Source organism: Orcinus orca, chromosome 1, assembly GCF_937001465.1.
Source record: "Orcinus orca chromosome 1, mOrcOrc1.1, whole genome shotgun sequence".
Lineage (NCBI taxonomy): Eukaryota > Metazoa > Chordata > Mammalia > Artiodactyla > Delphinidae > Orcinus > Orcinus orca.
This window is the reverse complement of record NC_064559.1, coordinates 107,877,218-107,897,978: the sequence shown is the minus strand read 5'-3', so window position 1 is coordinate 107,897,978 and position 20,761 is coordinate 107,877,218. Positions and strand designations below refer to the sequence as shown.

The following is a 20,761-nucleotide window of genomic DNA, read 5'->3' as shown; positions in this document are numbered from 1 at the left end:
CAGTCATGCCATTCTAATCATGTCTTTTTTGAAACAGTTTTTGCTAACACGTTATTTTCTATCAGAAAGACAGATGCACAAACACCAGTACAACTAGCATTTATCAAGTGCCTATGTTATGACCCTCACTGTGAGTAGGACTTTGTTTTGTTTTTGTTTTTGTTTTTGTTTTTAGCTGTATGCGGGCCTCTCACTGTTGTGGCCCCTCCCGTTGTGGAGCACAGGCTCCGGACGCACAGGCTCAGCGGCCATGGCTCACGGGCCCAGCCGCTCCGCGGCATGTGGGATCTTCCCGGACCGGGGCACGAACTCGTGTCCCCTGCATCGGCAGGTGGACTCTCAACCACTGCGCCACCAGGGAAGCCCATGAGTAGGACTTCTGATTGCACTGTGTTTTAATAATCTCAGAGGTAGATGATAATTTCCATTTTACAGAACCGAAGGCTCAAATCCAGGCCTTTTAAAAATACGTCTAGGGCATGTTTCCTGTGTGATGCCTTCCCTGGTGTAGCAGCAAAAGCACTGGATATGGCCCAAAGACTGTAGCTTCTCTAGAAGCAAAAGTGCTAATAAAAATCTCTGCTTCCAGGGGGGAGCCAATTGAAATCAAATAAGGGTAAATTTCATTCTGTCATCTCCTGACCTATAAAAGTGAGTTAGAAGAACAGACTCCTGGAGAGTTGCTGCCTCCGGGCTCTACAAGAGTCTCTACTCATTTCTTATTGTTCCAGATTTCTGGATCTTGTCTTCTGGCCAGCTTCCTGCTCTCCTGTAATCACAGCAGCACTCCATTCTGTGCTTGGACAGTTTGTAAAATCTGTACTCCCTGGGAACAGATGATAGGTCTCAGGCTTCAAAATTCAATAAATCTCATCCTGTGAGTTTCTGGAAGTGAGCATTCAGGAGAGCGGAAGCCAAAAATAGATGCTCTTCATTTAAGTCTAGGGGTTACTCTATCATCCTCCCACTTCCTTCTTAATGTTTCCTGGTTCTGATCAGGTCTACTGCTTAACTCAGTGGAAGAAGAAAGATGGTCTGGGTGCAGCAGGATGTCCCACTGGAGCTTGTGCTCCTGGAGTACAACTCTGCAAAGCAGCATTTTCCCTGAGATAATGAGCTGGAGTGAATTTACCCCCTACTACTGGTTCTTCTTTAATTATTTCTTGAAACAGAAAGGACAATGTCATTCAAAGTATAAAATGCACCTAAAAAAATATTCTTCAGTGAAGCCCAGTGGAATTAAGGTGTGACATCCCCAAGTCACAAAAGAGCTAGTCATGCTAAAGGCCAAGTTAAATAACTCATAATTTTGGATCTCTGGGTCCTGCTAGCACTCGAGTGTGGGCTTAGGAAATGCCTGAACTGAACAGGCAAGACGGCCCCTGTTGAATCTTGCTTGCCTTGGCCCTTGCATGGGTAACTCTTCCGTGATTTGGCTTTCCCCACACATCTCACACCTTCTCACAAGTGACATTTTCACCCAGTGCTTGGCTTTTTTGTGGTGGGTTAAGTGTCTGCATACATTTACGTCATCAATTTCCCAGTGTGAGGATGACGTGGCCATACATGCTGTTGCTCTCCAGACATGCGAGAGGAGTTGAAGTGCTGCTAGGGTTCCTGCAATCTTTCCTGGGATAAATATGGATGAAAAGGATATGGCGTAATGATGTATGCCTTATGTGTCTCTATGATGCTGCTTCCTGTAGCGCCTTCTGATGGCCAGCACTTTTTTTTTTAATCAAACTGAGTTTCCACGTGGTTCCAATGGCACCTGGTTCCTTGGAACTAAATCTTCGACCAAGTGTTGTTATTTCCTAATATTCCAGATTCACATCTGCTGATATGAGATTTCCCTGAATTCCACAGGTATACTGCATCGTGTAGCAGTGGGCTTCTGAACTTCTTTGGAGCATCAATACAGCCACCCTGATTACAATCACTGGTCCTCAGCTTATCCCATGTATGTGTGAAGCAGTCTTGCTTTAATCATCTATCATCACCTCCAGGAAGTCTTCTCTGAACTCTGGATTGAACCAACTACTTCTCTTCTGTGCTCCTGCAGCATCCACGTTTGTCTCTACCATAGCACTTCTACAATACACTACATTAATTGTTTCTGTTTATGGTCTGTCTCCATACTAGAATGTGAACTCCTAAATTGTAAGGACTATATATTACTGACATCTAGCACCATGTCCTGCACAAAATAGATTTTCAGTACATGTTGATGAGCCATTGTTGAAGGTTTAGTTGAATGAGTTTGGGTGAATATTATTTCCAGGCCTGTGAATTAATTCTACTCCAGAAATTCTTTTTTGCCAGTATTACTTTGTCAGGAAATGTTATATATGGCTTGTGTTGACACTCAAATAGAAGGACACACATCCAGCTAAAGTTGTTACCACAGAAAGACTAAGTAGTTTTAACACTCAAAGGGTAACTGTATTTAGCAGGTCTTGTGGAGGCCATGTGGAGGGAGATGACTGACTACCCCCCATGCTTTCACCTTGTTAAGAGACAAGGAATTAGCAGCCACTTTGGATTGGCCTTTAGTTTGGTCTATAACTCAGTATCTTCTGACCGCATCTTCCTTAAATCCTCCCAAAAGACTCTCCTGGGATTCATACACATTATGAAATCCAACTGTCTGATATGACATATGGATGCCTCACCCTCTATATCAGATTTCCATCCACACACCCCACAAGTGTGTTCGTGTTCCTATATTAGATACAGACTGGGAACCCCAGAGATAATCTTCTTTCCCAATTTCAACAACTTCAGCTTGCTTGAGGATAGTTCTGTTCAGCTACATAATAGAGAATGTCCTTGAGTGATTAAGTCTGGAGGAGTCTTGCATCCTGGTGGTTTGAGGGGGAAAAAAAAAAAAAAGTCTTTCCAACTCTGGATCCTCTGGTTTTTGCCCTGATATTTTACTAGGGCCTCAATATTCTCTAATTCTGAATGGTTAAGGAAGACCTTTCCAGGCCATGTTTCAGAAGAATTAACCCATGTTAGAGTAAGGCTTGGAGAGCTTTAAGGAAAAGATGTACGTAAGCCCGTATTACAAAGAAACAAAATCAGCATTTAGGAAAAAGGCTCTACTGATGAAGCATGAAACCCTGCTCAGGCCAACAGACTCTGCAAGTGGGAAATGGATCTTGTGGCAGTTTGCCTACATGTTTCTGGGAACCATTTCTGGATGAAGGGATTGTTGAACCAGTTCTCCTTGGAAAAGAAGACTAATTGGACCAAGACGGTGGTTGGCTTGTTCTACTGGGTGCCTCACTCTCTGAGCTTCCTCTCTGAGGCTCATCACCAGCAACACTCTGAGCCCAAAAGCCTGGGTGTTGTCTCAGGGTCAGGCAAAGCCTAGTTCCAGAAACCCAGCTTGGGAGTCATGGAGAAAGATTTTACTGGGTCTTTGGCTATTGCACAGAACGTTACATGACAAGGCTCTCTGTGCTCCTACTTAGGGGTAGGAAGGGTCATTCCCCAGGCCTGCAGAACTACAGGCTGCAGAGAAAGTGATCCTGATACTCTAGAGCTGGCTTCCATATCTGTGTCTGTTTTGAGATGGTCTCAGCCTATGAATAGTGATGTTACTGGCTAGGAATGCCTGGGGGCGCTCACCTGGGCCCTACTACTGTGACTAACCCCCACAGACTTTTCCCCAGCCAGAACCAATGTTGTGACTGGACCAGCCCTTGTGGTTCTTATTATGATTGCAAGATGCACCTCAGCAACAACCATCAGGAAACTTTGAAAAAAAACAAGTTTTCTTCACAGGTCCTGAAAGGTACACGGCAAGCCCAGGGCCACACAGCCAGGTCATGGAGAGAAAGAGAGAAAGAGAGAGCGTGGACCTGGGGTTCTGCCTTTGTTGGAATTGAGGGTGGGGTGCCTAGTGTTTTGTGGATTCACTAGTTACTGGTGAATTTAAAACATAAGAGCAGGAATTAAGGTACTGGAAGCGAGAAGCACGGTCAGTCAAGCCCTCAGTTATCTAGGTGACTGAGGACTTTCTAAAAAGAGAAATTTATGGATGGGGTGGCCTTTATCTGGTTGTGTAGGTGACAATGCGTTTATTGAAGATGGATGTCTTTGAAGTGGATCCCTTGGGAATCAAAAGCTTAATATCAGGCACTTACATTATAATCAAAAAAGCTAATCCTTATGTACTTACACTACAATGTCATATGTGGCCTCTTTCTGGGTGAAACCAAATAAGAGTCTATTCCTAGGTATCCCATGCTCTTGAATTGGAAGAATTAATATTGTTAAAATGGCCATACTACCCAAAGCAATCTACAGATTTACTGTTATCCCTATCAAATTACCCATGACATTTTTCACAGAACTAGAAGTAATCCTAAAATTTATATGAAACTGTAAAAGACCCAGAATTGCCAAAGAACTCCTGAGAAGAAAAAGCATAGTTGGAGGCATAACACCCCCACAAGACTTCAGACAATACTACAAAGCTATGGTAATCAAAACATCATGGTATTGGCACAAAAACAGACATATGGATTAACAGAACAGGACAGAGAGTCCAGAAATAAACCACACACCTATAGTCAATTAATATTCAACAAAGTAGGTAAGAATATACAATGGGAAAAAGACAGTCTCTTCGGCAAGTGGTGTTGGGAAAGCTGGACAGCTGCATGTAAACCAATGAAGTTAGAACACTCCCTCACACTATACACAAAAATAAACTCAAAATGGCTTAAAGACTTAAATATAAAACATGACACCATAAAATTTCTAGAAGAGAACATAGGCAAAACATTCTCTGACATAAATCATAGAAATGTTTTCTTAGGTCAGTCTCCCAAGGCAAAAGAAAATAAAAAATAAACAAATGGGACCTACTCAAACTTAAAAGCTTTTGCACAGCAAAGGAAATCATAAACAAGATGAAAAGACAACTTACAGAATGGGAGAAAATATTTGCAAATGATGCAACCAACAAGCACTTAATTTCCAAAATATATGAAAAGCTCATACAACTCAATAACTAAAAAACCAAAACCCAATCAAAAAATGGTCAGAAGACCTAAATAGACACTTCTCCAAAGAAAACATACAGATGGCCAATAGGCACATGAAAAGATTCTCAACATTGTTAATTATTAGAGAAATTCAAGTAAAAACTATAGTGAGGTATCTCTTAACACCATTCAGAATGGTCATCACCAAAAAGTCTACAAATAATAAATACTGGAGAGGGTGTGGAGAAAAGGGAACCCTCCTGCACTGTTGGTGGGAATGTACATTGGTGCAGCCATTATGGAGGACAGTAGGGAGGTTCCTTAAACTAAAAAGAGATCTACCATCTACCATATGATCCAGCAATCCCACTTCTGGACATGTATCCAGAAAAGATGAAAACTCTAATTCAAAAAGATACATGCACCCCAATGTTCATAGCAGACTATTTACAGTAGCCAAGACATGGAAGCAACCTAAATGAACGTCCTTCAACAGATGAATGGATAAAGAAGATGTGGGGTGTGTGTGTGTGTGTATATATATATATATACACACACACAGAGATATATGTATATGTATATATATGATGGAATATTATTCAGCCATAAAATGAATGAAATTCTGCCATTTGCAGCAACATGGATGGACCTAGAGATTACCATATTAAGTGAAGTAAGTCAGAAAGAGTGACAAATATCATATGATATCACTTACATGTGGAATCTAAAATATGACACAAATGACCTTATTTACAAAATAGAAACAGACTCGCGGACATAGAAAACAAACTTATGGTTACCAAAGGGGAAAGGCGGTGTTGGGGGGAATAAATGAGGAGTTTGGTATTAGTAGATACAAACTACTAATATGAAATAGATAAACAACAAGGTCCTACTGTATAGCACAGGGAACTGTATTCAATATCTTATAACAAACTATAATAGAAAAGAATCTGAAAAAGAATATATATATACATATATATATATATATACACACACACATATATATATGACTGAATCACTTTGCTGTACACCAGAAAATACATTTTAAATCAACCATACTTCAATTAAAAAAGAAAAAAGAGGCTATTCCTTCTATACTATAAGCTCTCTAGGGCAGAGAACATGACTTATCTATAGCATTCTCAGCATTTTGCTCAAGTAAATAAATATAAAAACAAAGAAATGAAAAAGCCTGCTGTAATTAAGTAACATATTAATTAATAGTGCAGGTTCTGAATGGGACAGCTGGAGTGTGCCCTTGGGCAAGATTCTTAGCTTCTCTGTATATTTTCTCTTACCTACATTATGGGAATAATAATAATAGTATCTATCATGTAAGATTATTGTTCAGAATTAAATAAGATGATGTATGTAAAGCACTTAGCTGGCATGTAATAAGCACTTGATAAATATTTCTTGCTTTATAGTTATTACCACTTAAGAAAATCTCATTCTGCATTTTGTAAATCCTCAAGATGTTTTAGGAGAATGGGAAGGCACTCCTATTGAAAGATATATCTTAATGATGAACTGAACCCTAATGGGGTAAAGTCAACTTCTCCGGGTTGTTTTGCAAAACATTTGAGTAGCTGGGACCAAAAGCTAGCCCTCCCTTTATCTGCTGGGTTTATAGGAAAAGTAGATCTTAGAAAATAAGCCTAGACTGGCTCAGGGGCTTGCAGAGACTCCTAAGTCATACCTAACAAATCTGTTTCCCTTCCTTCCTACGTACTCAACTAGACTATATTTCCCAGGTTCTCCTGCAGTTAGGCGTGGTTAGAGTTCTAACCAAAAAATGGGGAGGAAGTCATGTAACCAATTCCAAGCCAGGCATATAAATATTTCCCATGTTCAAGTTTCCATTCTTCCTCCATCTGCTACCTGAATGGAAAGGTATCAAGCTATGTGTTGAAGATAGTGGAATTTGGAAGGAGCCTGGTTCTCAGAATCACTGCTTGGAGAAGAGCCACCTAACCAGGAAGCCCATGCAGATTGTGAGATGAGTGAGAAATAAACATTAACTTGTTAATATTTGGGGGTTTATCTGTTACATCATCTAGAGACAGCTTAAGGGGGATTTTACCTGCCCATGGGTGAAAGAGGAATGTACAGTGTGGCAAGACAGGGAGCGCTCCAAGATTCCTCTTCATGGCCAGGAACTTCTCCTAGAACGAGAATTGCAGGAGGGTTGCCTTGGCCATCCTTTGGCAGCTCACTTTATCTGTTTTGGCTTTATTGAATAAAAGTACTAAAAAGGACTCAAAATCTCTTTGGTTTTCTGTGCCTATACTGGGCCTGCATTAAAGTTTAATAAAAGCAAAAAGTATGAGTAGGAAGCATCTGAAGTAGGAAATGCCATTAGGTTGACCCATAAAACATGAGTGCTAGGAGCAGTTGTAGGGATGGAAAATTTTCTCTTACCTTCTGGGTTCTTTAGCTGATTTAATAATTAAATTGACACAAGACAGATTAACAGAAGCAAAACAAATTTAATTCTGTCTGTACAGAAGCCCCCAGAGATATGAGACTAAAGGGCAAGTAGGGCAATTGAGGCTTACATGACTTCCTGAGCTAAAGAATGTACTAGGAGCCTGGAGCTTCAAAGGGGAGCAGGGCAAGAACAGCTGAAAGGTAAGAACAGCTGATGTCTGGTAGTTAGAAGTTTGCCCTGCCATGCAGGTAATCAGATAAAACAAGATGTCTCTGATAATGTTTTTGTTTTTTTTTCTTTCTGGTACAGGCCCCCTATTTAACTCATTTAGGTAATTAAGGGAGAGGTAAAAGTTTTTCCCAATCTGCTGGGTCTTGCTTGCCTTCAGCTGAAAATAATCCACACGCCAAAGTGCATGTTTTGGGTTGGCATATTCTGCTCCCCTTCACAGTAGAATAAGCTAAGAAGGAAGACATGATCTATGTTTTCTCAGCCTTAAGCAGCAAGTTTCACCTCTCTCCATCTCGTGTGGTACTGCTTTGCCTGGCCGAAGAAAGCAAAGGGCTCTGTGCAGAGCTGTATACAAGGAGCATGGCACCTGAACCTAACCCTGGGGACCTGGTGGGGTGGGGAGTGTTGGGGGGATGTAACTTGACTCCTCGATCACCCCCTAGTCCCCACTGGTCCTTTCCAGAGTGAAGGTTCCCACTGAGACACTGGATGGAATCCTGAACTGCCCAAGTTAGAGCGTTGGGCTGCACCCCACAGGCTTACAAGGCCTGTGCTTGCCCATCCTTAAGACCGAAGAAAGAGCCCGGAGTCAGCGACAGAGACATCAATGGTTTAACGGATGGGAGAGCTTACCTGTCTGAAGCAAGGTCCTGGCTTGACTGTGTGCGGTAGAGGGTCTGGCGAGTCATGGCGGCAGGCTTCGCTCCCCGGGGGAGGGGAGGGGTACTAGTTATAGGAGGAATTGATGTCAGGTGGGCTCATCGGTTACCAGGGAAACCAGCGGAGGAGCTCGCCCCTTAACAACCCTTTGATAAACATAGTGGAGGGTTCTGATCTAAAGCTAGAACAGTCCTTAGGTGGGGCCTGGGGCGAGTATGTAGGAGGTGTAGCAGGTACTGGTGAGGGGGTGGGGCAGGAGGAGGATGTTCAGAGAGCAAGAGAACAGCCATCTTGAGTGGCCTGACCACACACAGAGCTAGGACATCTCCTATCAGAAAAGGGAGTCCAGGAGTTTCCCTGGTGGCGCAGTGGTTGAGAGTTCGCCTGCCGATGCAGGGGACACGGATTCGTGCCCCGGTCCGGGAAGATCCCACATGCCGCGGAGCGGCTGGGCCCGTGAGCCATGGCCGCTGAGCCTGTGCGTCCGGAGCCTGTGCTCCGCAACGGGAGAGGCCACAGCAGTGAGAGGCCCGCGTACGGCCAAAAAAAAAAGGGGAATCCAGAGTCATCGTGCTAGGAGCAGCAGGGAGAACATACGACTTAAGATTTTTGAGATTTGACTTAAGAGAGCGAACATCCTCTCCCCCAATCCCACTACCATAACTCATTGTCCCATACAGAGAACACCTGTCTTTGCCATGCTACTTCCCACCCTCGCACCTGGATGCCCTCCTTTCTCCTCTGTTTATGCGGTTTCCATGAATTCTGAAAGGACAATTCAAATTCAACCTTCTCCATGAACACCTCTCTTTATTATTGACCTTATAAATCTCATTTTGGGAAAAACACAGTAGTGGAAAGGCGTTGGTTGCAGCTCTTTGTTGCATACAAGCTGTGTTAATTTTGTGCACCTTACTAAACCTCTATAAGTTTCAGTTTCCCTATCTATAAAATAGGGAATGAAATACAAATCCTAGAGGGTAGTTGCAAGGATTATAGGATAACCTTGCATAATATGGAACACGTAATAAAGACTCAATGAAAATTTGCTTCCTTCTAAAGTTCTGCCCCATATATGGTCTCTACCACCAATTTAATGCTTTTCTTATTCACTGTTTCATACACATATATCTTGACTCCTCGACCAGGCTGAAATCTTTTTGAAGGTAGAAATTTTTGCTATCTATTACACAGAATAGTTCTGAGAAAACTGTAGAATACGAAGCCATATTTAGTATTTTCTTATTATTATGAATATGATTATTAATTGGTTGCTTGATCACTTGTTGTAACCTTTTAATAAAGTCAGAGAGAAGGGATGACTCTCATCCTCTACCAAGTCATGAAAATAGAACTTCACTGGGACCATGTAGAAGACAGATTCAGATCTGAAGAGCCCCTAAATGGCCCTGGTCCCAGAAAGTCAGCAGCAGGGCTTTAGTAAATAAGTATCAGTGCTACAAAGCCTTTGGAAAGACAAAAATGCCTGGCTTCAGCTAATGCAAAACTAGCAGAGCACGTCTTCTAGTGAGGATATGGCTGCCCTTGTCATAAGCTGGAGTAAGCAAATTCTAAGATAAGGTCTTCCTTTGCACTAACTCAAATGTCACCCACTTAGAGTAGCCCTCTTAGAAAACCCTGTCTAGATGAGCCTCATTCCCCAATCACTATCATCCTATTATTTTTAATTTCCTCAAAATGATGTTTGCAGTTTGAAATTATATTCTTCATTTTTTTGCTATGTCACTCACACCAGACCATGAGCTCTTTGAAAGCAGGAGCAAGTTTAATTGTTCATTTCTATGTCTTCATGTCAAGGGAGGGCAGTGACTGATAGGCATTAAATAAGTATTTATTGAATTGAATGAATGAAGCCGGTCCCAGTCATGGCCCTCTCAGGAAATCAAATCTCCAGTTGACAATCATAAGCAGAAAAGCTTTGTGAAAATGTGTCTTTGTGACTGGTTTTCCTTGAGAGGACAACTCTCCTTTAGCTTATTGAATGCAAATTGGTACAGCAGAGCTTCTCTGAAATCCTAAGTACCTACCAATGAATCGAATATGTGTCATCAGACAAACAGCTCTGCCCTTCCATCTCAGCCCTCAAAACTTCCACTAATGATACAATATTTCATAGAAGAGGGTATTAGTCTGTAGGCTGCAAGAAGCTTCCGAGTACCTCCAATTTTATTAATTGCCAGGTTTCAATTGAGATGCTATCCTTTTCCCTCCAAAACTTATTTATTGTATCGACTTTTAAAATGTTATTTCATTCTTAACCCGTCATTCCTAACTTCCATAAAAATTCTGAGCATCCTTCAAATCTCAGTCAAGTTCTACCTCCCCAGTGAAAACACTCCCAACTTCACCTTCTTACACTGAATAACTTCTTTGAATTTTCAGAGCGTTTTATATCATTTGCCTCACATGCGCATGACTGCCTAAAAAGTGAACTCTTTTAAGGACAAAACTATGACATGTATTTTTTAAAAACCCCTATTATGTGTAATGGATGCTGCCAAGCTAGTTTCTAAAGTAAATTTTCATTAATCTGTCACAGAACGCTATGTGAAGAACAATAAATCTTTGATAATGTGGGTCCCATTAATTTGGACTGAATTCGGCCACGTAACCATTTTGCACTATCCTTGAAAAGTGGGTTTGGCCAACAAATTCAACAGTAAGAATGACTATGTATTAGGATTCATATTGGGGCCTTGAGGATCAAAGGGGAACAAGACAGCCTTTCCTCAAAAACATGAGCATCTTAACTCAAAGAAGAATAATCTTTCAATAGCCCTTCGTATGCGATCATTGTGCCAATTGAAATAAAATTTCACCATTTCATTAAAGATAATTGGGTAGAGTATATTCTTGACAATTCTTTATCCAGTTTGTGTTAAAATAAATATTTTTATTACTTTCTCAGTTGCAGGTAGAAATGTATGCTACAATTCAAATGTAACCAGCTTAGATTGTTCTAATTCATCCAAATTATAGAAATTACCTATACTTAAAACTCTTAAATGATTATTGCTCTTTAATAGGAAATAATAAATAAAACAAGAAATTATTATTCTTACTGTTAAATGAAAATATGGAGGTTCTGTGTTGAGTTTGCTGCTCAACGTATCATGCTTATCTATTACCTAAAACCTCAAACACTGGTAGACCAGTGAACAATATTTGGTATGCTGCTAAGTCAGTAAGAATAACAATAAGCTTCATATGTAGTTGGTCTCGGTCTACCGTTATGAAGCGAAGTGTTGAATGCAAGGTTTTCAAATAGCAGTGTCGTTTTAAGTTTTGCGATGTCGCCCAGCGAGTTTACAATCCATGAAGATACTCAATCAGCTACTGTCCCGGCTATTTTAGCAACAATCTGATGGCTAATGGAATTAACTGGCATGCCACTCTTTGAAGTTATTCATAAAACCAAAGCAATGACTAATTAAAGTTTTTGCTTTCCCAACCCAAGTATGGTGGTCCAGCAGCCTCACTCTCCCCAAATCAAGCCCTGGTGAAATGGGTCAGTGGGCTTCCAGTGTAACTGTCCACTGGGAAACAGTCTGAGGCAGGTGTAAGAGCAGGAGATTTTAAGTCCTGGCTCTGCTGCTTCCCAGCCACGTTTATGTATAGACAGGTCCCAGGTTTTATAACCCTAGTCTCCCATTTGCAAAACAATATGTCCTGCCTAACCACTGTGAAAATGCTTACAAATGGAATAGCCCTGGGCACTTTATTAGTCTCTTATATAAATCATCATTTGATGCATGACAACTCAAAATCACTCCTCCTGCGCTGGGTGGCACATTCAAGGGGGAGAGTATATGTTTATGATTAAACATCCTAATCTGAGGTCCTAACCCAGCCTCAGAGACACTTTTGCCCCAATCCCTTAGAATTCTTTCTTGATGGTCCGCGGGCGTCCTGAGACTGCTGGGGCTCCAGCAGAAAGGCATAATGTCAAATTACCAGCTCAATCACTTGCTACCTGAGGGCCTTGGTCCATTACTTTACCTTTTTAAAGTTGGTTTCCAAATCTATAAAAAATAAAAATAATACCTACCGCAGAATTGTGGGAGGATTCATGTAAGACACATGGTATGATATCTGGCACTTAGCGACGATGAGGATTGCTATTAGACTCACAGGTTTTTGCAGCTAACATGAAAGTGGGTATCCCACTGGAGTCACACCTGGTTTCAAGTCCTAGTTCCCTCTCTGACTGGCTGTGTGGACCTGGATAATTCACTCAGTCCCTCTGGAGCTTAGTAACTAATCATAACATGAGGACGATAATATATACTTCATGTGTTCTGAATAAAGATCATGTTACATAGTAGAGATGAGAGTGCTGTGCTTATTGTAAAGCACAATGTAAAGGCATCGGCTGCTGCTTGCTTTTTCCATATGAACGAACACACAGAAAACAATTGCAAAGATTTTATTTAGCGGCTTTCTGTGCTTGGCACTTAGAAACAGAGTTCCGTGCATAAGGGCAAATTTTTATACACCTTTTCTTCATACATATTTTACATACCCTTTTTATTGCCCCCTTTTTTAATATTCATAATACTGGATTCCCCACTAGGCACATAAATACATTTATCTACAACACCTCAAAACCAAAACTCTTAATAATATCTGTATTCTTTTACTTGGTATTATTTGCATTTCCACACCACTTAAAAAGTTTAGCTTGTACCAAACTTCACTTGTTTTCTTATCATTAAAGGATTTGAAGGGGAAGGGAAAGATGAAGGAAAAAAATCCAAAACTTCAAAATTGCAATGAACTATTTGATTAAAAAAAAAATGGCGATCTAAGGGCAGGTCGAAGGATGTAGAACACCCATCTGCAATTCTCTGGAACATGACAGGACTCCTCCTGCCACAGGGGTGATGGGCAGGTGATCCAGGTCAGGCGTCTGGACCTGGCATTCGGAAGGCCAGACATCCATTTGTCACCTCTGTTCTTGGTATCATCTGTCGGGATTATAAAACCCTTCCTTCCTCACACTCCTTCTACTTCCTTTCCCCTGCCAGGCTGCATGCTCTGGAATCGGCACTTCCTGTGTGGCGCCCCTCTCTTCTGGATCACAATGGTCAGAACTGTGGCATGAAGACGCATTCCTTGCCCCGGTGCTTCTCACCAGTGCTCTGACCATGCAGTGTCCCAGAGAGGTTTACTCCTCAATGACTTCATGGTTCCTTCCATAACCTGTGGGGGAGAGGGGGAGAAACAAACCCAAACCACATTTCCTCGGTGAATTAAAACTCTCATCGTTGCTCTCACTTCATCATTCAGTCTTGCTCTCCACCTCTCTCTTGGTCTCTGTTCGTTCTTCTTTCTCTCTCTCTCTCTTTCCTCTGCTCTTACTCCCCTTTTCACAGGCACCACTGGGAACATCAATGACCGCACACCAATTGAAGAGAGCCAATGTTCAAAAGCAATCTTTCTCAGGAAGCCCGGTCCAGTTGTAGTACTGATGTCTTTCCACCCTCACTGACCAGAAGGGGTTCCAGGATACACGGTTCATTCCAGAAACAGGGTAAGCTGCAGAGGAGCAACGCTGGCAGCTACTGCTGGCCCAGTCCATCTACTGTTGTACCTAGACACATTTTTGGTGAAAGCACCCATGCTGGGCTTCCCTTCACAGAGTTCACCCAGTTCCGAGTCCGTGTGCATGTATGTTTGTGTATGGATGAGTTTGTGTATGAATATATATGTATGTGTGTATGCATGCATGCACATATGATGTGTGTATGTATGTATGTATAGACCTGTATTCGTGTGTGGGTAATTTTCACGACTGCTACATGCTAGCATCTCCCTTAGCATTATTATAAAATGATTATTCAGTTTCTTCAAAGGCCACTCTGGGGAGACGATGCTTTATAAAACTAAGATTTGGGAAGGCAAGAGAATGGCCACTGAGTCAGAGATGATTCCACCACAAGTATCCTTCAGTGGCTTAAATGTCTCTTGTTCTTGGGTATGTGCTTTCCTCCTCCAGTAAAAAAATAATAATAATAATAATACACAGTTCCTGTTTTTCAAAGGCGTTGGGCTCCCAAAGAGGAGGATCTGCCCATGGAGACTCTGGGGCCTTGGCTGCTGTAGGCTCGGTGGTGCTAGGACTGGCCACTAAACCATGTGAACGGACATCTGGGAGGAGGAGCCTGGGACGGCCCCATACTGCCGGCCATCACAGGTGTTAGTCGCCTGCTGATTATTGGCTGAGGGGCTAATCATGTGCATGCCATGCTCCATCCCTGTAGGCAGGTACTGCCTCTCTCCAAAGGCCCCATTGGAAGGAGAAGAACAGAGTAAAGTGCTTTGAGAGGTGCTCAGTTTTTCTGGGCTTGCAGCTAGCCTTGGGGAAGTGGGGAAATTGTATCCATATAGATTATAAGGGTTGTGGAGAGAGAAGGCATTGTAGGAGCTCTGCTGCATGTGGCTGCCTCCAAACATGTGTGGTGATGAGGAGCTGGACGCTGCATTGCCTGCCTGCATGACATACTGAAACTGGGAAGTGGGGAAGGACCCCAGCTGGCCACCGTAGGCTTCCATCTTGCTGTTGCTAGGCAACGAGGAAGGAGTAGGTATTCCTGAGATCAGGGATGGAGTCCTCTGGGGCATGAAGGTTTCGGAGGGCTGAGGGGCTGAAGCAGTGCCACTCTGGAGCCTGTTGTAGCCACTGTCACTCAGCCCTGGGTAGCTCTGCAAGGCAGCCATGTTGCTTCGGGCACATGGTGGGTAATCAGAGAGGTTTAGGTTACACAGCTGGCTCTCTCGGCAGCCCACGTTGAAAGTGTTGGGGGCCAGATGAAATGTTGGAGGAGAACAGGATGGAGATAAAAGATGAGAAGAAGCTGAAGGGGATGGTGTCCCAGTGCTGGAGGTGGTTGGGGAAGTGCCTGTGCTGCCTCCTGAAAAATAAAACATAAATACCGTTGAGACATGAGAATCACCTGAAGGGCTTGTTAAAACACAGATCGCTGATTCTACCCCAGAGCTTCGAATTCTGTAGGTCTGGGACAGGGCCCGAGAATTTGCAACAAGTTCTCAGATGATACTGAGGCTGCTGGTCCAAGGACCACTCTTTGGCTAGAGGATGTCCAGGTCCCTTTTATCTCCTAAAATACCTGAATTTGTATTTGAGAGAGTTGTTCTTATAACCTGGGGATATTAAAACTGGGTTGGTGGCCGATGCACCAACAGACAAAGGGCCAGTTTAACCCAGTCTACTTCAAATGTGTTCTCAGGTAACTTAAGAAGGTCAAAAATGACCTTCCCAAGCCTCCCCTTTACTGGGCTGGGGAGCAGCAGTGCTGCACCCACTTCCTGTCTCATCTACTGGAAGGTGAAGGCAGTGGTGAGTGTCAGGGTTACTGGACCTTTCATGTGAATTCCAGAATGGGCAGCTACTTTGTCTTCCATAGGGAATCTCCCATGATGGAATTTCTCTATCAGGGCAAGCTCGGGACTTTCCCAGAATCGTTGAGCGCTGTGATTCTCAAGGAGCATCTTATCCTTTAGGTCACCCACAACTCATGCAGGGGGTCCTAGAACATGAGGTGCTATACAAGGGGAAAGGAACTTTTAAGTAGAAGGGAGCAGGAATAAGGTTTTTAACAGTGAGAAAAAATGTGAATAAAATCATCAGGATTCCAGAAATATAGGGATACAAAGAAACCATCCACAGTGTACCAGGGAGGAAGGTCCAGGTGTGCAAGCTGAGAGGCAGATACCTCAAAGAGAAACCCAAAGCTAATTTTTAGCACAGGAAAAAAAAAAAACAAAAAGCCTTAGCCTACCTCCACAGATATTGTAGCAGTTTTGGCTGTAGAAATACAAATTTAGCTCTTGTTAATGGTTTTTTTCAGAGTTAAAGTTTTCACAAAGCCCAACCAATATCATCTCTTGCTTGGTCAAAAGAATTTCCCCAATGAACTTCCAAGGTAGAACTGGATTTAGATATAAACAGCTCCTGATTTCAGAATCATTTCAGGAAATTCTCCTTCTCTGTTTCTTGTTTATATCTTAAATTCCCTTAAGAGAAGTAAAAAGATTTTTATTCCACAAATTGAGATATGGCCAACATTGTAAATACCATTGGAGAAGTAAGCCAGCACTGACCATGGAAGGAAGGGCATCAAGCCTGATTCTAGGTTCACTGGCCTCCAGCCAGCTCCTGACCACAGGCAAGGCAGGCTACGTCTTAAATCTCCTCATCTGTGAAACAAGGGCTCCAACTGATAGGATTCAGTTTCTGTCCTTCTCAGAGTTTATGTCTGAGGATTAATTTCCGCTAAAGTGTGAATGGCCAGTAACAAGTACTTTCCGAGGAATCATTTAAGCACCAGGAAGTTCTTGAAGGGGAAAGCTAAGAAGGATGATGGAAAACACACTTCTTGTTTTTGTACCACTGAACAGCCTAGCCTACGGTGACTTAACGCGAAGCTCAGGGGTTCATTTTCTGCCAGCGTGGGGCTCCTCTCTGAGGCGTCCTACACATTTTCTCCCTCTTCCACCCTAAATGCCAGGCACTTCAGTGAAATAAGTGCTACGGCACAAATAGAGAAACTCAACTCCAGCTGTAAAGAGATTTGTGTTTTATGGGATGTGTATCTAGTCTCCTCTCTTTGAAAGTCCGTCCTTGCCCTCCCAGATCTGATGTTTATGTGGTCCTGGAGGAGACCCCCTGTTCAGCACGCTGTACTGTCCCGTGATAGGTATGCTCCATCAGGCCCGAGCCCTAGCCCTGCAGCAGGAAGTGCAAGATGGAGCAGATGACTTTTTACAACCCTAAATGGTTTTCTCGGATGGCCCAAGATGGAACGAATGGTACTGATTTAAGGCCTCAATTGGTTTCACTAGAAAAAAATAAGACGGGAACTATTAACAAGTTACAGGGATTTCTGCTGAGCAGATGAGAGGCACATGTTAAAAAGTTTGTAGTCAGCTTGCTTTGGCTTTCAAATGACACTCACTGGAAATGAGACTTGGTAGCCTGCTGAGCTTCAGGGGGAGAGAGTGCCCATACGAGCTAGTGTTTGAAGAGGGAGAGCAAGCCTGCCCAGGAGAAGGTCACGTGGCTTCCATTCCCTTTGAAGAAGTGCTCTTGTGCACGTAAAATACTCAGTACAGATAACAGCCGTTTTTCAAAGTCCACACAGAGAGAGAAACTATGGCACTCGTTTATGCAGAGAAGCAAACCGAGATACTGAGAAGTCTTTACTCTCTTACGATCTAACAGCTTGTCAGCTGTTAAACAAGATTGGGCGTGCCGGCCAAGTGCTAAATAAGCAGAAGGAGGCAGGCTGCCCTCCCTGTGCATTTCAACACAGCTGCGTAGAGGCCTCTCGTCCTAGAAGAGCCAGGGCCGAGCGGGAGGCCAGGCCACTCTGATACAGAGGGGTCAGAGCTGCCTCTCAAAGGAAATCAGGCCTCCCTTTCCTGCGTGGCCTTCTCTTCTTTCCCTTATTCCGCTCTGTGCTCACTGGGTCCGGAAGGCTCTACGAGTCTGGATTTAAAGTTCATTAAATGGATGAATGTGGACTACAGAGTCAGACAAGCCCAGTTCTAATCCCAGCTGTCTTACTGATTACGGAAGCTTAGCAAGTGAGCCTCTCCATTTAAATGCAATTTTGAATATTGACCTTGTAAGTATGTATTGAGAATCAGATGAAATAATACAGATTACAAAGTGTACACGGGCATAAAAATGTGTTTCCTTTTCTTTTCTCTTCTATCAGTGAAGAAGAAGTGAAGGAAGGGGAAAGGCATCTTAGGGCATTTGGGTCCTAATGGGGATGGCTGTGGGGTGTTGGCCTCTGTCCACGGAGATGAGCATCTCAGCCTCTCCACACTCTGGGCAGCATCATGTCACAGCCAACTGCCTGGATGTAACAGGCTACAGGAGCCTTCAGAACTGTGAATGATGGAGAACTGGACACCCACCGGGCCCATATCCCCAAGGCTAATCCAACACTGTTTCCTCTCCAAACTATCGGCCCCTGCCCCCTCACTCCCCACCTGGGATGGAAATCAGATGCCCCATGTCTCCATCTCTTCTCAGATCAGATCAAGCAAAGTGAAACTGAACACAAACAGGTAGGTTGGTGTCTTCCCCACTCTCCTCAGAGGTCTTAATCCACATCTGAGAGGTGACTAAAATGTAATGCTCTAAGTAGCTGAAAACTCTCCAGCCTCTCAGGACCCATCCCCCACCACCACACTTCCCTGCATCCTATTTTACCCACGGCCCAAAGTGAGAAGGTACCCGAAATTCGTACTCAACATTAACTTGCTCCAATATCCAAAGCTAACAGTCAAAATGACCAAAAAGAATACGTGTTTAGCAGCGATTCCATACAAGGGCAATAACCTAGAATAGACTTGTGTACCATGAAGACAAATTAAATGTGACCATGAAAATCCTGAATACCAAACCTGCTGACTTTTGCATCTTTAGATTGATCACTTCCAGACTGTAACATGGAGGCTTTCACGTACAGTTCCCTTTTGGGTTTATGTTGTTGTGCTTTCCGCCCCCTCACCAAAAAAAAAAAAAAAAAAATCGAAACACAGTGAAACACAACCCCATCTGGGCTAGCGAAGAATAAATCTCCGTGTAATTGCTCGGTGCCACGAACCGCACTCTTCTGTCATAGAACTTGATGGCATCTGTCCCTGAGGAGTGCTGATTCACTGTGTGTCCTTGAGTAGCCTTCTTCAAGGCTTTCAAACAGGTAAGAGGTAATACGTCAGCACCCTATGGACCGATCCCAGGGAATAAACCCAGAGGCCATAAAGTTTAATGATCAGAACCCAGTTCATCCCAACTAAGGAATTCCCCTTCGTTGAAATAAGTGCCCTTCTCAAAATGCAAATGTGAAACCTTATAGTGCTAATGGGAATTGCGTGCTTTCAATCCTAGAAAGATTCCTAGTGCATCCTTCTCCGTAAAATTTAAAGATATGCATAGATCCAAACCTCTTCCCTTTAGAATAGCTTTTAATATATTCACCCATTCTCATTTTTCACATGGGTTCTCTGGGTTCTGAGTCTCTCTGCTTTTTCAATGGCCCTATTTCACACCTATCACATTCCCTAGGTGGAATACCCCCCACTTTTTCACTTTCCATTAACTTGCTTGTTTTCTCTGCTACTTGTTTTACTGCCTTCCCTGCTGCGGTTTACATCTGTTGTTATTGTCATTTAGAACTAATCTGCCTCTCTCCTGGCAACAGTACCATTTTCCCACTGAGAGACACCCCCTTTCCCACTCTTACCCCTTCACCTGTACCTCCAGGGAAGGCACGTGACGCACGCCTGGACAATCTAAGCATCCCCACACCCTGCCACAGTACTTAATTCAATGGTATCCCAATTAGAGTCAGTGAGGCTCAGTGAGATTGTGCTGGAAATCTTGAGAGAGAGGCACATGACCCTTGCCGTCCGATTTAAGCCTAAAAAGATGCAGGTGCCAGGGATGCTGGTAGCTATGTCACCACCCTGGGGAGCCCGAGAATGAAGTCAGGTGAGAGATGATAATGGCTTGGAGTGGGGTGGTAGCAAGGGAGACTAGAGACATGGGCAGAATCAAGAACCTGGTAAAGGTTGGATATGGTGCGTAAGGTGGGAGGCAACCGTCTAAGGTGATTAATGGATAGTGGCGTCCTTCCCCCAGGAGAGGGCGCCAAGTCTGTGAGGTAAATCATGGACTCCATTTTGGACGCATTGAGCATAAGGGACTTCGGGCCCAAATAGCATATGTAACCAATAACCATTTGCCTTAATAGACTGAATTGAGATACTCTCCCCTCCTTGTCAAGACCTCCTCACAGGCATTATTCCTTGTCTCAGGGATAAACGAGATCAGCATAAGTTGGCTACCTTTGAAACATTATAATGATCACACAGTAGTTCAAAGACTCCATTCCCAATCTTTTCACTACTATGAATTTGCTCAGTATTTGCTATCTTTCACTGACCAACCTCTAATTAACACAAATCAAACTGATGAAAATCCCAACACCAACAGAGACCTTCAGGATCCTAATTTTTAACTGCCTGACAAACATTAAAAGACGCAAAGGTGTTGAAATCTAGTGACGTCTACCACCAGTTGAGAAGGGAGGCCTTCTGTAAATGGCAGGTCTCCTTCTATCCACAGATGGAGACGTATGATCAGCTTTGGTGTTCTGGTCCAGGATGGCTCCTTTTCTCACAACAGTTGTCAGATCACTTGGAGATGCCACCCACAAAAACTCTCTCAGTTTTGGTTATGCAAATAGCTCCATTGTATGTATGTGTGTATATATATATATATGTGTATATATATATATATATATATATATCATCAGAACAACCTCACAGCAACATCAGGATATCATCAGAACAACAGAATTGAACTTGGCTCTTATTT

The 20,761-nt window shown here is 43.0% G+C and overlaps 1 protein-coding gene across 1 annotated transcript in view; it reads right to left on the bottom strand.

Annotated features, from left to right (window-relative positions):
* Nucleotides 1–12,754: 12,754 nt before the first annotated feature.
* Nucleotides 12,755–20,761, bottom strand: part of TBX15 (T-box transcription factor 15) — a 105,539-nt gene continuing 97,532 nt past the window's right edge. Inside the window, exon 8 of the mRNA XM_004263252.3 lies at nucleotides 12,755–15,257. Within this exon, the coding sequence (XP_004263300.1) occupies nucleotides 14,473–15,257 (785 nt within the window). The 3' untranslated portion in view covers nucleotides 12,755–14,472. The remainder of the gene's footprint in view (nucleotides 15,258–20,761) is intronic.